Raw genomic sequence first — 13257 nt, 5'->3', positions numbered from 1 at the left:
CATTCAATCAAAATCAGTTAAATTAACAAAGAAATTAATTATACAAAAGTTACACAGAGAGTAATGTCCTAGATGATATGTATTTTGTAGCTAAACAGTACATACATGCTGAATCTGAACAGAATCCTTGCTGACTCTCCTCACTGGCACCACAGAGGGAACAACTGTATTTGACAAAAACACTTTGATGAACTGTTTAGTTCTCCAGTCTTTGTTGCAATTCATTAAGTCGCCTCTTCCAGGGTTCGTTTTTAGACAGGGCAGAAAATTCAAGACAGTGATTTTAGTTGACAATTTGCACTTAAACTTCTCTGATAAACTACTTTCCGGATAAAGGATAACACTTCATAACAAAGTTGTCAAACAGCTGAGTGATAAGAGAACAGCGTGCTCGTACCCGATTGGTGACAATGTGGTTTCTTGGTCCTTACTGACAATTAAATAACTAACCTTTAACCAAATCAAGCACAGCCTTAAATAAAGATTGGGCAGTAGACTACAGAGTGAATATACCCATGGATTTTTACAATACTTATTGCAATGTGATCATACAGATACTTATGAAAGAACATGGAGAACTGTGGTATAAAGTAAAACCATTAGAGAAATTTGATTAATTATCAGCAAGTCTCATAGACACTCATCACTCACTCACTCATTTTCTCAGCCGCTTATCCTAATTAAGGTCGTGGGGGGGCCATCCCAGCATTAATTGGGCAAAAGGTGGGGAAAACTCTGGACAGGTCACCACTCTGTCGCAGAGCAGACACACAGACAAAGAGGTTCACACCTAGGGGCCATTTAGTATCTCCAATTTGCCTGACTTGCATGTCTTTGGACTGTGGGAGGAAACCCACGTGGACATGGGGAGAACATGCAAACTCCACACAGAAAAGACCTTGGCTGCCCGGCCGGGAATTGAGCCCAAGACCTTCTTGCTGTGAGGTGACAGCGCTACCAACTGCGCCACTCTGCACCCTAGGTACTCATCAGTCAAACCAATGTGTGCGCCACCTTTGCAGACATTAACACTATTACCATCCTGTTTGACATCTACTAAATATTCAGGAAATCCTCCTCTCATTCCCCCCAAGTAATTAGCAGTTATTACCAGCAATTAGTCTATGTACAGTAATATTTCTGATAGATTATATGTACATAGTTACAATCACAGATTTATTAACAGCAATGGTATAAAATACATTTACACATGAATTTACATTTCTAATTCATATTTCCTCTGAGATTATTTTGCAAAAACTAAGAGAGGCAAACACAACATTACTGGGTAACCATGAGAATGATTGCTGGTATACCGTTGCACCGCATTATGCATACATCAAATATGGTCACTTAAGATTGCATGGAAATTCTCTTGACTACATATTTACGTGAATGAGCTCAAGCTCTGAAATTTCTCTCGCAAATTTTTTACAACACTTTGTTGACTGCTCTCAGTGTTTTTGAGTGAAGTCACTGGATATTTTTTTGCAATGTCCACCATATCATGTGACCCAACGACTTTTTCTTTGCTCTTATCCTTTGCTCCAGTGCTTTGCTTCAACCCCAGTTGATTTTCTTCGCACATCTCTTTCTCTTCTTTCCCTGTGACTACAAGACTCTCCTCTGGCTTGGTGCCTGTGAGCCTCTCTATGATTATGATCTTTCTCTCACCGGGCAGGGTGGACTCACCAGAAACATAATAGCCGTGTATTTGGGTCTCTGGGTGGTTTTGGAATTCATTAAGGTGAAGTGTTCCAAGCACCTGATCTAATGAATGTACCCTACATACCTTTGTCAAACCCTCATTCCCAGAGCTCAAATTTAAGAGGGCTTCATTCGGAGAAGTTTTAATATCCGCAAAGGCCTCTTTTTGTTCTGTTGTGCCATTGCAGCTGGTGCTGTTATTGGAGATGCTTGTTTGAGTGCTTGGCATTTCAGGTTCAATCTTGAGCATCTTATCTGGGACAGAACAGCTCCGGCTCACAGGGTGAGGGCGAGATGGTATGCTTTCTGAGTAGCGGAAGGAGTATTTGGAGCGCAGTGCTTGGACATCTGGCCAGTGGAGAATCTCTGTGTAGATTGGACTGTGTAGGTTCTGGGCTGGCACAGCAGAGCTCGGGGTCAAAGATTCCTGCTGCACCCCCTGCTCATAAGAGCTCAGTGACATCAGACAGGAAATGGCTAAACATGTACACCAACGCAGAGAGATGGAGAAGGGAGGAGAAAAATGTGCAGTCAATAATCAAATCAAGAAAAGACTACATCAAACCTAAAACAGACTTAAAACTGCTTAAAACTATCTTATTTAACTTATTATAATTGGTTTGCTACACATTTTAACTAATAAAATACTGTAAAATATCAAGTAAAACAGATCTTCTGATTTTTGTTGCACATTTGAGCCTGACTTAATAATGAAGTCATTTAATTTTTGTGTCTCAAAAAAATGCTGTGACAAGAGAACTGAATGCTTTTAATAGAGTGAGTGAGAGGAAGCAGCATAATCACTGATAAGACAGACACTCATGACAACCACACTAGGACTGAACAGCTAATTCTTTACATGGTGCAATTTTTTCTTCAAATAGATTGAGACCCTCAGGTTTAAGGCATAATATCAAATGTTTTCCTGTCTCATATTTAAAAATAGGAAAATAAATCCCTAAACAAACAAACCCATCCTCTAAAGTACCTCTTCTGTAACATCTACTGTCTATCTTTCAAGAGCATCAGGATACTTATTTTTTTTAATTTTGTCAACAGTGGTAGAGGGTTAATGGAATTAAGGTCTAGATGTCTAGTTAGTTATCAGTCCAAATGTGATATATATGTCAAGATTAGTTAACCTAATTTAGTCAGTGTAACATGACCTAGGCAAAGAATGAAAGCTAGCTAGAGTTTGATAGCTAACAATAATTACATTTTGGGAGCCCTTATACCTACCTCTCTCACTTTTCTGAGATTTGGGGATTTCCTCCTGGACAGACAGGACGTTCCTGGGTTTAAGCTGGCCTTCGGCTGTTTTGGCTCTCTGACTCACAAGTCTGTTGTTCTTGATGCGTTGACTGTACTGCCTGGCTAACTGGAACACCTTGTTTTTAACCCTCTCCATGTCCTGCAGAATCACATCATCCTCAGCGGCTGACCTGAGACTAATGATCTTGGGTAGAGAAGCCTGACTAACTCTACTCCTCAGCTGGCACTTGAAAATCTCATTTGAGTCTTTCTCCTGTCCCTGCCCTTCGTCTCTCTTGTCTAGGGAGATGTTTGTGGGTGTTGGAGTAAAGGTACCTTCACCTGTTGTACAAAGATCAGACTCCTCCACAATTAGGAGTTTCTCACTGTACTCACTGTCAGGATTTGTAGTAGCTGCTGATTCCTTTTGTAACATGTCAGGACTTGTTTCAATAGTGTGGTCACCCACTATACTTTTAAGAGTCTCTTGGGATTGCATGGATGCTTCACTTACTTTGACTTGAATATCATGGCATTCTTTCATTACGTCAGAAGAAGGTCTGGACTCACTGTCTTTAATTACAACTGCAACACTCTGAGAACTGAGATTAGAACTGTAGCCATCCACTCTGTCATGTGTGACAGGCTCTGGGATCCTTTCTACCACCTTCTCTTTTTCCAGACCTGGGAGATTGAACACATCCCAAGATGTGGGTCGACTGATGTGGGCAGATTTCTTATGCACTGCTATATTGTCATCTGTAGAGATGCCATTGAGCTGTCTGCTCAAGTTGCGGACAAGTCCTACAGGAATGTATGAGAGGCTCTCCCTGCGCCTAATACGGAAGCTAGCATCTTGTTTTTCAGCATGTTCGTAGTATCTCCTGATCTTGTGGATGAGTAGTCGGTCTTTCTTGGAGAGAGTGTCTCCTTTTTTTGTTAGTTTTTGGTCAGTATCCAAAAGGCCATCCAGATTAGGAAAAGAAATTGAAGTTTCTCCAGTGAGGTAGAGAGGAGGTTGTTCTGTGGAGGAGCCGATTAATGTTTGTGTATTCTCTGTCTCCACTTCCTCAGAGTCCACAATGAGGGTACAGCTACTTTGGCTGCAGATGATGTCCTCACCAATAATGTTTCCATTGTCAAGCCCAAATGATGGCACAATCATGTTCCTGGACTCCATCATAGGCATCAACTCATCCTCTAAATCCTCCTCCTCTTCCTGTATGTTCTCAATTTGGCAGAATTCCTTTTCATTGTAGGTCTTAATCATTTCTGACTCATCATTTGGTTTCAGGAGGAAGGATGCATCCACAAAGTCTTTCATATTTTCTCCACAATCTATGCATTCACCATTCTCATTTGGTCTTTCAGATCCTAGAGGGTGTCTATTAGGGAGTTCTGGTACAATTTCAGGCTCTATGGCTTCTGTGCTCTCAGTCTCTCTCCACCAAGAGAGGCCTCCCTCAGGACTTAACTCTTCAGAGACCTGGAAGGGGAGATAAAGAACACTACGTTCCTAAAGAGAATGCAAGGCTAAAGAGAATACTTGCAATGTTTTGATTAACCTGACTTTGGTAATGCAAGAAGACCTGTTTTTACTTCACTAATGAGGATATGACTGTAACTGTCAGGCTGCTGAGTGTGTTGGGGATGACTGTGAAATATATATAGTCAGGGGAGACTGGGGATGGTGGGCAGAAGACAGTGTCAACCAGAATCTTGAGTAAATGTCCAGTCTTCTGGGGAGAAGATGCTGGATCTTTCAGTGTTTCCTTCATTGTTGGGAGGGTGGTGGTGTTAGTCATAGAAATCCTCCCTAACTCAAGTCAGATATCTGCCTGGATTCAATGTCATGAATCAAAATGCTGTTCTTCAGTAAACATATATGAAACAATGCATAGAATTTTTTCAAAGTAAAAACTTGTCTTTCTTCTACATAGGCTATTTGTACTATAGATGAAGCCAACATTAATACAGTTTGCAAAAACTAATTGACTCTTGTCGAAACTCTGGTGTACCTCTTCAGTAAGAATAAATGTCTCGTCCATGTCATGGGCTTCCTCCTCAAAACGTGTGTGGCTCTCCATCCTCACTGGCTCATTCTGCTCAAACAGGTCATTTCCATCTTCATTCTGGAGGAAATAAGAAAGTCAAGAGGAAATTGATTGTGATGATTTTCAAGGTAAGCAACCAACTTATTCTAAATAAGACAGTTTTATATTGCTTAGGTGTTTTGCAATGGGACTGGATAGATTAAAAACATAGGGTAATCTTTGAAGTCATTGTTTGACAGATACTTATCTGATCTTACACAAATGCTTCTTTGCATAGCATATGAGAAATGCTTTTATAAATGGTTGAAATTCATATGAATGATTATTCCTTATTAATAGAACAATAAACCTTTAGAAATCCTTTTTTTTAAATAATAATGAAAAAAGAGAGGAAACCTTTGGTGACTTTGATTATGGAGGGCAAAGTGCTATGTATTTTAATGACCCCTAAATTTGACAGTTAAATTACTCTTTGAAGTCGGACTCCAAAATTGCGCTGTTTAAAATTGCAAATGCATTGGACATTTCCTGATCCTCTTTGAATATACTGGGTAAAATGACTCGACTTCTATCCTTTCAAAATCAGCAAAATGGGATCGTTACAGTGAGAGGTCACCTTCACTTAAGCTAATGTGCTGGATGCTGTAGCTTATCATTTCGGTTTGTTACCCATGATTGCCCAGCTGTTTTACTCAACACCTTCTGTAAACATCAAACTGTTTCACTTGCCACATGCACAATGACTACTGGCAAAAATTCCCAAACAATTTACAGTTAAGTGATGATTAAGGGGGCAGAACAGAAGTAATAGACGAGGTTCTAACGTTTCCTGAAAACACACACACACACAATCACATTAAACCCTCTGTAACAGCCTGAAGCACTCTCAATTCCACTGAGGAGAAGGAACTCATACAGCATTATTCTGTGTTATGTGGACAAATTTGCATCCACCCTCATCAAAAATACTGAGTCACCCTTGATTCACTGAGACTATGCAAAACACTGAATCATGCTTAGTTTATCAAGACTTTGCACGTATGTTCTAATCCTTCAAGACTAAAATCCATAGACAGGAATTCCATAAGTAGTGATGTTCACGATTCATCAGCCATATGCAGGATTATTACATATGTAAAATGTTCACAAGCGCTTGATTTGAATGGATTTCATCATGGAGGGCAGGTTGTTAGAGCATGGCGCATAAGACCAAATCATGACAATGAACCTCATCATTATGTTCTGAGTGCAAAGCAAAGTCCTGCCCTCATATGGCCAACAGGATATGAAAGCCAACATTAAGCAGGTAAAATCAGCTACCTGGTCATCTCCCATTGTAACACTGTCATCACCACTCTCTTCTTCTTCTTTTTGCTCCACATCATTCTGTTTCAGCTCTTTTCCCTCTTTACAAAGCTCTGTGTCTTCCATTTCCTCCTCCCTGTCATTCAGACTGTGTTGGAGCAGTGAGTCTGTGTTCAGGCTAAGCTCCTGCATACTAGATCTTTGAGGCTCGGGCTTCAATGGTGTCAAACCCAAGGTGTGCTCACTAGCACTAGGCTGTAGAGAGCATTTGTTCCTGTCCATCAGAAGAGTGCCCTCACTCTCCGCATGCTGAAGGTCATAGAGAATACAGGGCATTATCTTTAGCAAAGATGCATTTCATCTGAGTGATCTAAAGAAGTTCCCCTTAAGTACTAAGTGTAGACAGTATGTGTATAATAAAATGAAATCTATGCAAAGCTCATGCCAAAATCCATGGGAAACTCATCATGCATTTATTTCAAATAATTCATGCCACTAAGTATAACCATGTGAAACACAGTTTATACATTTCGCTCTTTTTAGCAAAAAAACACCACTGTGTATTATAATTAGACCACATGGTGCACTTAAAATATTTTGTTCCCAGTTAAGTAAAAACTGCAATAGATTAGGGAGAAATTTGCTCCTGGAATACCTTCACTCTGTGAAAGCTTACCTTAAGAGTGGCTACTTGATGGATATGAATGGTCAGAGGATGATGTGGAGAAGAGAGGAAAAAGGATTATTCAGTGATGATACAGAAGACACAAAATGAACGGTTACATATAAAGTAGAACAAATCAATTTTGTGTACATTGTTTTATTACTCATCAAAAACTGCTTGCATGTATTTTGTGGGCTGGGCTCTCATTGTATAAACACTCATTTAAAGAAACTGAATAATTATAAGTAGTTTTTGTGGTGCAGGATAGATTTGTGCTGCTAATGTTACAGTCTAAGGGAATGGATCACCATGACATTAATGTGCATGGCTGGCGACGGAAAATGATTTGTAAAGACAGATAATTAAATCATCTCTTGGAAAAAAAAAACAAACTCATTTTAGATACTCAATACCGCTTGAGGTAATTTGTTTAGACATTCCCAACATCTGAGCAAGAGAAGAACATGTATGATCAGGGATGAAAATGACTTCATTTTAGAGATCATAAAAATCAATCTGAGATCAAAATCAGCTCCTATGTAAGATGAATGGAGAGAGAGAGAGAGAGAGTATGGGCTCTGCTCTGGCCTAACAGTGCTAGAGATTTAGGTTTCCCGTTCATTATCCACAAATTAGAATTGATAATGCAAAGAGCTGATTGAAGGCTCAAAATGAGTCTGAGGGCAGAAAGGAAACAAAGCTCATCACGGATGTGTTTTGTAATTGCCATCATTATGTGTGGGAGAAGAGAACAGGGATTTTGGCCTTTGATCTCTATCTGGAGGGACACCCAGGTCCCCATAAGCCTTTGAAGCTAGATGAGGGTAAGGTGAGCAGAGTTAGCATGAAGCAACACTCTGCCTGCATGACCAGCAGAGAGCTTGTTTAACCCTCCAGGAGTAGCACATGGTGTCTGCTTTTTTTGTTCTTTAATGTCCATCTCTTTTTTGCTATGAATATGAAAGGACAGGCTCATTTTTTCCATTTAAATATGCTGTGCCTTTTACCAACAAAAGAGACTCCCCAAATTTTGGATACTGAACAATCACCATTCTGCCAGGATCACTGAGAGAACTGGCTCTAAAATCACAATTATTTGCTCAAATCAGATTTTTCAACAGTGGTTTTAGATAACCCTAAGGAACTGTGACAAAAGAATAGCTTATTTTAATTCTCCTGTGAAATATATCTATTTTTTCACATAAATTCTTTGAGACATGAAAGATTCACAAGGTTTTTTTAAAGCATTATAGCTAAACTGAGAGTTACATTGTTCAAAGAAGTAAATAATAGCTGAGCATAGCAAGATAGATGGCAGGGGTGAAGGTGGCTGATGGCTGGAAATGATATACATATTAATGTATAATGTATTAATGTAATTGTAAAATACATTATTACAGTATAATATACATTTTGAAAACTGGTTTAAAATAGTAAAATAATTCAAGCAAAAACGAAAGTTCCACACATGGTGAGGTGTGGAAAAAGGGAAAATCAGTACAACCGCTGGTTATTTTTGGCTTTAGCATAACCTGTCTTTCTTGACAAGCTGTTTCATATTAGACATATATAAATAGAACAAACCTGTAGTTGACCTTGTAATCTCCTGGCCTGGTTCTGTAAATAAAGAAAAAACTGCATTAACAACAATAAAACTTATCTCAAACATAGAAATGATAACTGCTCTGTATGACTGTATGGCTTTTGTCTGCAGCCATGCATCCCTTTTCAGCTGACAGCTACTTGGCCTCCAGTAATATTTCTCCAGTAAGGACAATTAAATGATTGGGAGTTACTACCCTCTTTCAGTGCTTATCAGATGCTAATCCATAATTGACACAAGTGTGCCATCAGCTCTATTTGGCCAAAATACAACATTATTCAGGCCATCAAACTGATCCGAATATAGTATAAACAAGTGGTTCTGTACTTTCATCAACTAGTTTTGTACACATCACAGACAACTGACTGTCACTGAGGTCAAAATTGGGTGATCAAGCAAGATAGAGAGGCTGTCCTGACCAACACGAGACAAAACTGTACAGCTACTAGATTTCGAAATAATTTTAGGTTTCCTTAATTAATCACAATTCATAACACATCTAGGACTATTCATGGAGGAGCCAGTGATGACTATTTTACTTTTGACTTTTGAATGATTAAACATTACGTAAGCTAATAACATTCTATTTGAACTTGAGTAAAATAAGTCATAAGAAAACAATAACCTGTTCTGTAAGACTATGTATTTAGGGGAAAAGTGTTAACAGTGAGAAAGTCCCACATCACAACATACTTACACAGCAGCATAAAATGAGAAATTGTTAAATGCAGACCGGAGGGAAGAGGGGTTGAACCTGTCCATATTTACAGTGGTACAGACTGACTTCTAAACAATAAGTAATCCAGAATTTGTGAGGATGAACTTCCTAGACCCCAGACCAGTGGGCAAAAACATTTACTGTATCCTACTTACAACAAAAAGGCTGTTGAACGGTTTGAGATTCGCTGACTGACAGGATCATGTATGCCAGTGCTAAACTTAATGTTTAAAAAAGAAATGTACTGAGTTTTTACTGCCACAAATGACAATGCAATGCCATCCTGTTACAGTGAAATACCACAAGGTGTGATGAACTAAAATTGTCAGACAGGGTTGGAGGAGGATTCACCTGATTGTCTTCGACCTCGCCTCCAACCTCCAGAGAAATTCTCCCCATGACAGGACATTGCATTCTTCAGTCTCTCAGGACTGTACCGGTACTTCGCTGGCCATGTGAGAAAAGAAAGTGACAGAGCAGTCAACGACAAACCATAAAAATGAGAACACCTCTATAATTCCGTTTCTATATCCAAAAAATCCTTTCTCCAGTACTCACAAACTGAATACATGTCTAAGATGGCTTCTTTTGCCTTAAAGAGAAACAAAAAAATTTTTTTTAAAACCTTTGTGCCAAGAAACCAAATCTAAAAAAAACTTGTTTTATATGTGAGGCTTGTCTCCTACTTTCTGTGGTATAACTGCATGGTGGTTCTCCAGAATAAGTCTCTTAATGTGATGAGCCCACACTCTTTTCTCCTCTGCAGTTTTTGCCTGTGAAATAAAAAGTCAGAGTTAGGCACACCACAAATAATTATTTTAAATATATATAGTAAACATAAATAATTATATTTATTAAATGCATAACTATAATGAAAATCCATGTGGAAGAGAGAAATTTTTTAGTAAATCAGACAGCTTCGCATCTACAGATCTTGATAAATGATCTGAACCTCAACAAGTACTATGATATTTTAATGAAAACCTAAAATGGTCCATTGGGAGTCTGAAATTTGGGTGCAAAAACATGTTTTACACAGACAGATATCCCAAACATACCTCAAAATCAACAGGATATTAAATGACTTCTTTTCTCAGTTGATAGAGGAATAGCTCCCAGCATATTAATTCATCCCATAAATCTCAGCAGTTGACAGTGAATTTCCAATGAGAGATATGGAAAGTTATACTTACAGATATTTTATGAGTAGTTTTATGCACATTTAGCTCAATCTAAGGTGTTTATTATCATCATGCATCATACCGCTTACCAGCACTGGCAACTGATTCACTTACACATAGACATAAAATGCACAAACAAAATTCCCTCTCCGTGGGTGATTCACAAAAGATGACATAATAGGAGATAACAGTCTCACACAATGTGAAATCAATAAATGACAGATCCAAAACAATCTCAGATCCCCAAACAACAACCAAAACGATGTCAAATCAATAAATGACAGCTGTTTACAGCAGCATGTTTCTGTGTAATACTTTAACTCAGACCATGAAACACCTCGCTGACTGCATGATTCTGCATCAGTGGAAAGTGAACTGTTCTCTACTGTTCTCTACCCAACTGTTCTCTACCCAAGCCGATACTGTGTACATCACAACTGTCTATGCTGCTGCACATGCTGTTGCTGTTGCACATGCACTTTAAGACTGTTCCACTCAGGACTGTTCACCCACTACACACTCCATTAACCTACTCTATGTCTCTTATATTTATACTCTCAGTTCTGTACATTCTATTTATGCTCATGTATATATATATCCCCTTATAAATCTCCCTATAGTACCCCTATGTTTACCTTACCTTTATTGTTCTTTATTGTTATTTAACTGTTACACTGCAAGTTGAGCTGGCCCCGAGCCCAAGAAATTTCATTGCTGATAATGATGTCTACATTGTTATCGAGTAAATGACAATAACACTTGAATCTTGAAACTTGAAATTCCATCCTGACGTCAAAAGGTTTACACAAGAATGACAGGCTTGTAATACCATTGTAGCGATGTCTGGGTTCTCCAATAATTTGTACTTGCAGTAAATGCCACAGTCGTGTTTTCCAATCATATCTCAGGGGCACAAGGAGAAAGGACCAAAACGCCGGACCCAGAGATACTGCGCTTCTGAAATGCTCTGCTCATGGGTGATCTGTCCAAACAAGCCCACATGAGAGAGTGCTCAATTTCTCACCTATGCACCCGCCAACTGTTTTTGCTCCAACCTTTATTTAAAAGCACTTGGAGAAGGAATGGTCACTAAATTCAAAACACAACTATGTAGACATCTCATTCAGTGTCTTGAAACAACAAGAAGACATACTCACAAACTCAAGCCCACCCCTGAAACCTAAATGTACAACCTACTTCTGTGGTGCAAGACAGCGTCTCCACCAGTTGCATCAGACCATTTTGTTTGCCCGTGTGAAGTGAATCATTTTGGAGGGTCGCTACTTCAACAATGAAACTTTTGCAAATCGCTGTATACTCACTTGCACTGTGTGCGGCTGTTTGGGATGCTTGTAGTGTGTCACACTAAAACGCAGTGAATCCTTTGCACTCTCAATGAGCATCAGAGTAGAACACTGTAAAACACAAGATTTAAGAGTCCTCTTAAAAATAATCCACCCCGATGAAACAGATAAGCCACAGCATTACGGCCAACAGTGCGTAACATGAAATCTGTGCTCAGCTCTGTAAGGGTACCATGATATGATGCTTATAGATATAGTTCTCTCCTCGCTTCTTGGTGATGAGAAGTATCTTGTCAAAGAGAAAAAGGGTTCTCTCATTCTTAGCTCGTTGGACATGAAAAGTGCCTTCCAGAACAAGTTCCCCATAGGTAGTAAGGTCAGGCCCTTTCCAGTTAATTAGGAGTGACTGGATCTCCTAAAAAAATAACACTTGTTAAATTAAACTGTGTTCTCATTGATTCAGTGTCTCATACCTCATACTAACAAAACAAAAATGACAGACATCAAGACATAAAATCAGGGCCAAAATTCCTAACAGTATTTCAAAAGCCAGCGTTCTTTCCCATTTTATCATCTATGTTCTACTCTGCAGATTAATACATCTTGTTTTGACCTTGTTTTAATCCTTTTTTTAATTAGAATATAGGTTTTTTTAAACAGAAATTGCATAATTTAGCTGTCATGTAATAAATGGTTGAAGTGTCAGAACAACACAAACAAAAGTAAATTAAATAGTCTTTCTGGTCAGAATAAACAAACTGTGCATTATGTAAACAGCTTACAAAATTGTGGTCTAATTTCCACCTGTTTAAAGCCTGATGTACAGCCATTATAATTCACAAAATGACAGCCCACAAGCCTAACTGTTGTTTAATGAGCAAGTTACTATTATCAGCATTGTTCGTAGAAAGCTGAATAACAATCAAGACAATGCACTGACCTGCACTCTAACTGCATGCTCATGTTTCCTCTTCATGTCATTGATGTACCAGGCCACTCCTGTCATGGTGTTAATGGCCTCTTCTACCACCTCATAGCCCTCTTCCTCAGAGTCATAGTGATTAGCAATCTCCTGGATGAGGGAGCACAGAACAGGAGAGTGAGGAGTTGTTCACTAACAGGAGATGGAGCACAACAGTTCATCATTTTATTCTCGGTAGGTTTTTACTTATTTGTCCAGAACCCTTCTTTACTGAACTATGGCTACTAATGGGTAGTAAGAGCAAATCTGAAACATCCCTGAGGCCTATGTTAATTTTCCATCCTGGAAATTTGGGGCCAAAATACAGTATAAAACAGACTTATAAAACCTGCTCTGTATTAGCTGGGTAACACTCAGTATCTGGGAGGTGAATTTTGAGGATGCTCTGTTTTTACCAGCTCAAGCTCAGGTTAACTGATTTGCTGGGTGGAGTAAGTAAATACCGACAGGATTAAACCTTTTGTTGTAGCGGTTGTGCTGTATTCAGT

General features: G+C 38.9%; 1 protein-coding gene across 4 annotated transcripts in view; it reads right to left on the bottom strand.

Annotated features, from left to right (window-relative positions):
- Nucleotides 1–828: 828 nt before the first annotated feature.
- The window catches only part of LOC115811581 (pleckstrin homology domain-containing family G member 3), a 42837-nt gene continuing 30408 nt past the window's right edge, over nucleotides 829–13257 (bottom strand). For 3 of the 4 annotated variants that reach the window (XM_030773862.1, XM_030773854.1, XM_030773880.1), the window contains 12 exons: nucleotides 12728–12859; nucleotides 12020–12202; nucleotides 11806–11898; nucleotides 9989–10075; nucleotides 9861–9894; nucleotides 9654–9749; nucleotides 8566–8598; nucleotides 6994–7007; nucleotides 6333–6626; nucleotides 4977–5090; nucleotides 2947–4444; nucleotides 829–2184 (listed from right to left, as the gene is read on the bottom strand). In XM_030773862.1, the coding sequence (XP_030629722.1) occupies nucleotides 1388–2184; nucleotides 2947–4444; nucleotides 4977–5090; nucleotides 6333–6626; nucleotides 6994–7007; nucleotides 8566–8598; nucleotides 9654–9749; nucleotides 9861–9894; nucleotides 9989–10075; nucleotides 11806–11898; nucleotides 12020–12202; nucleotides 12728–12859 (3375 nt within the window). In that variant the 3' untranslated portion in view covers nucleotides 829–1387. The remainder of the gene's footprint in view (nucleotides 2185–2946; nucleotides 4445–4976; nucleotides 5091–6332; nucleotides 6627–6993; nucleotides 7008–8565; nucleotides 8599–9653; nucleotides 9750–9860; nucleotides 9895–9988; nucleotides 10076–11805; nucleotides 11899–12019; nucleotides 12203–12727; nucleotides 12860–13257) is intronic. The other variant, XM_030773872.1, reaches the window with a different exon arrangement.

This window comes from Chanos chanos, chromosome 1 (assembly GCF_902362185.1).
Source record: "Chanos chanos chromosome 1, fChaCha1.1, whole genome shotgun sequence".
In the NCBI taxonomy this organism is placed as follows: domain Eukaryota; kingdom Metazoa; phylum Chordata; class Actinopteri; order Gonorynchiformes; family Chanidae; genus Chanos; species Chanos chanos.
The sequence above is the reverse complement of the archived record's forward strand: the minus strand, read 5'-3'. Positions and strand labels throughout refer to the sequence as shown.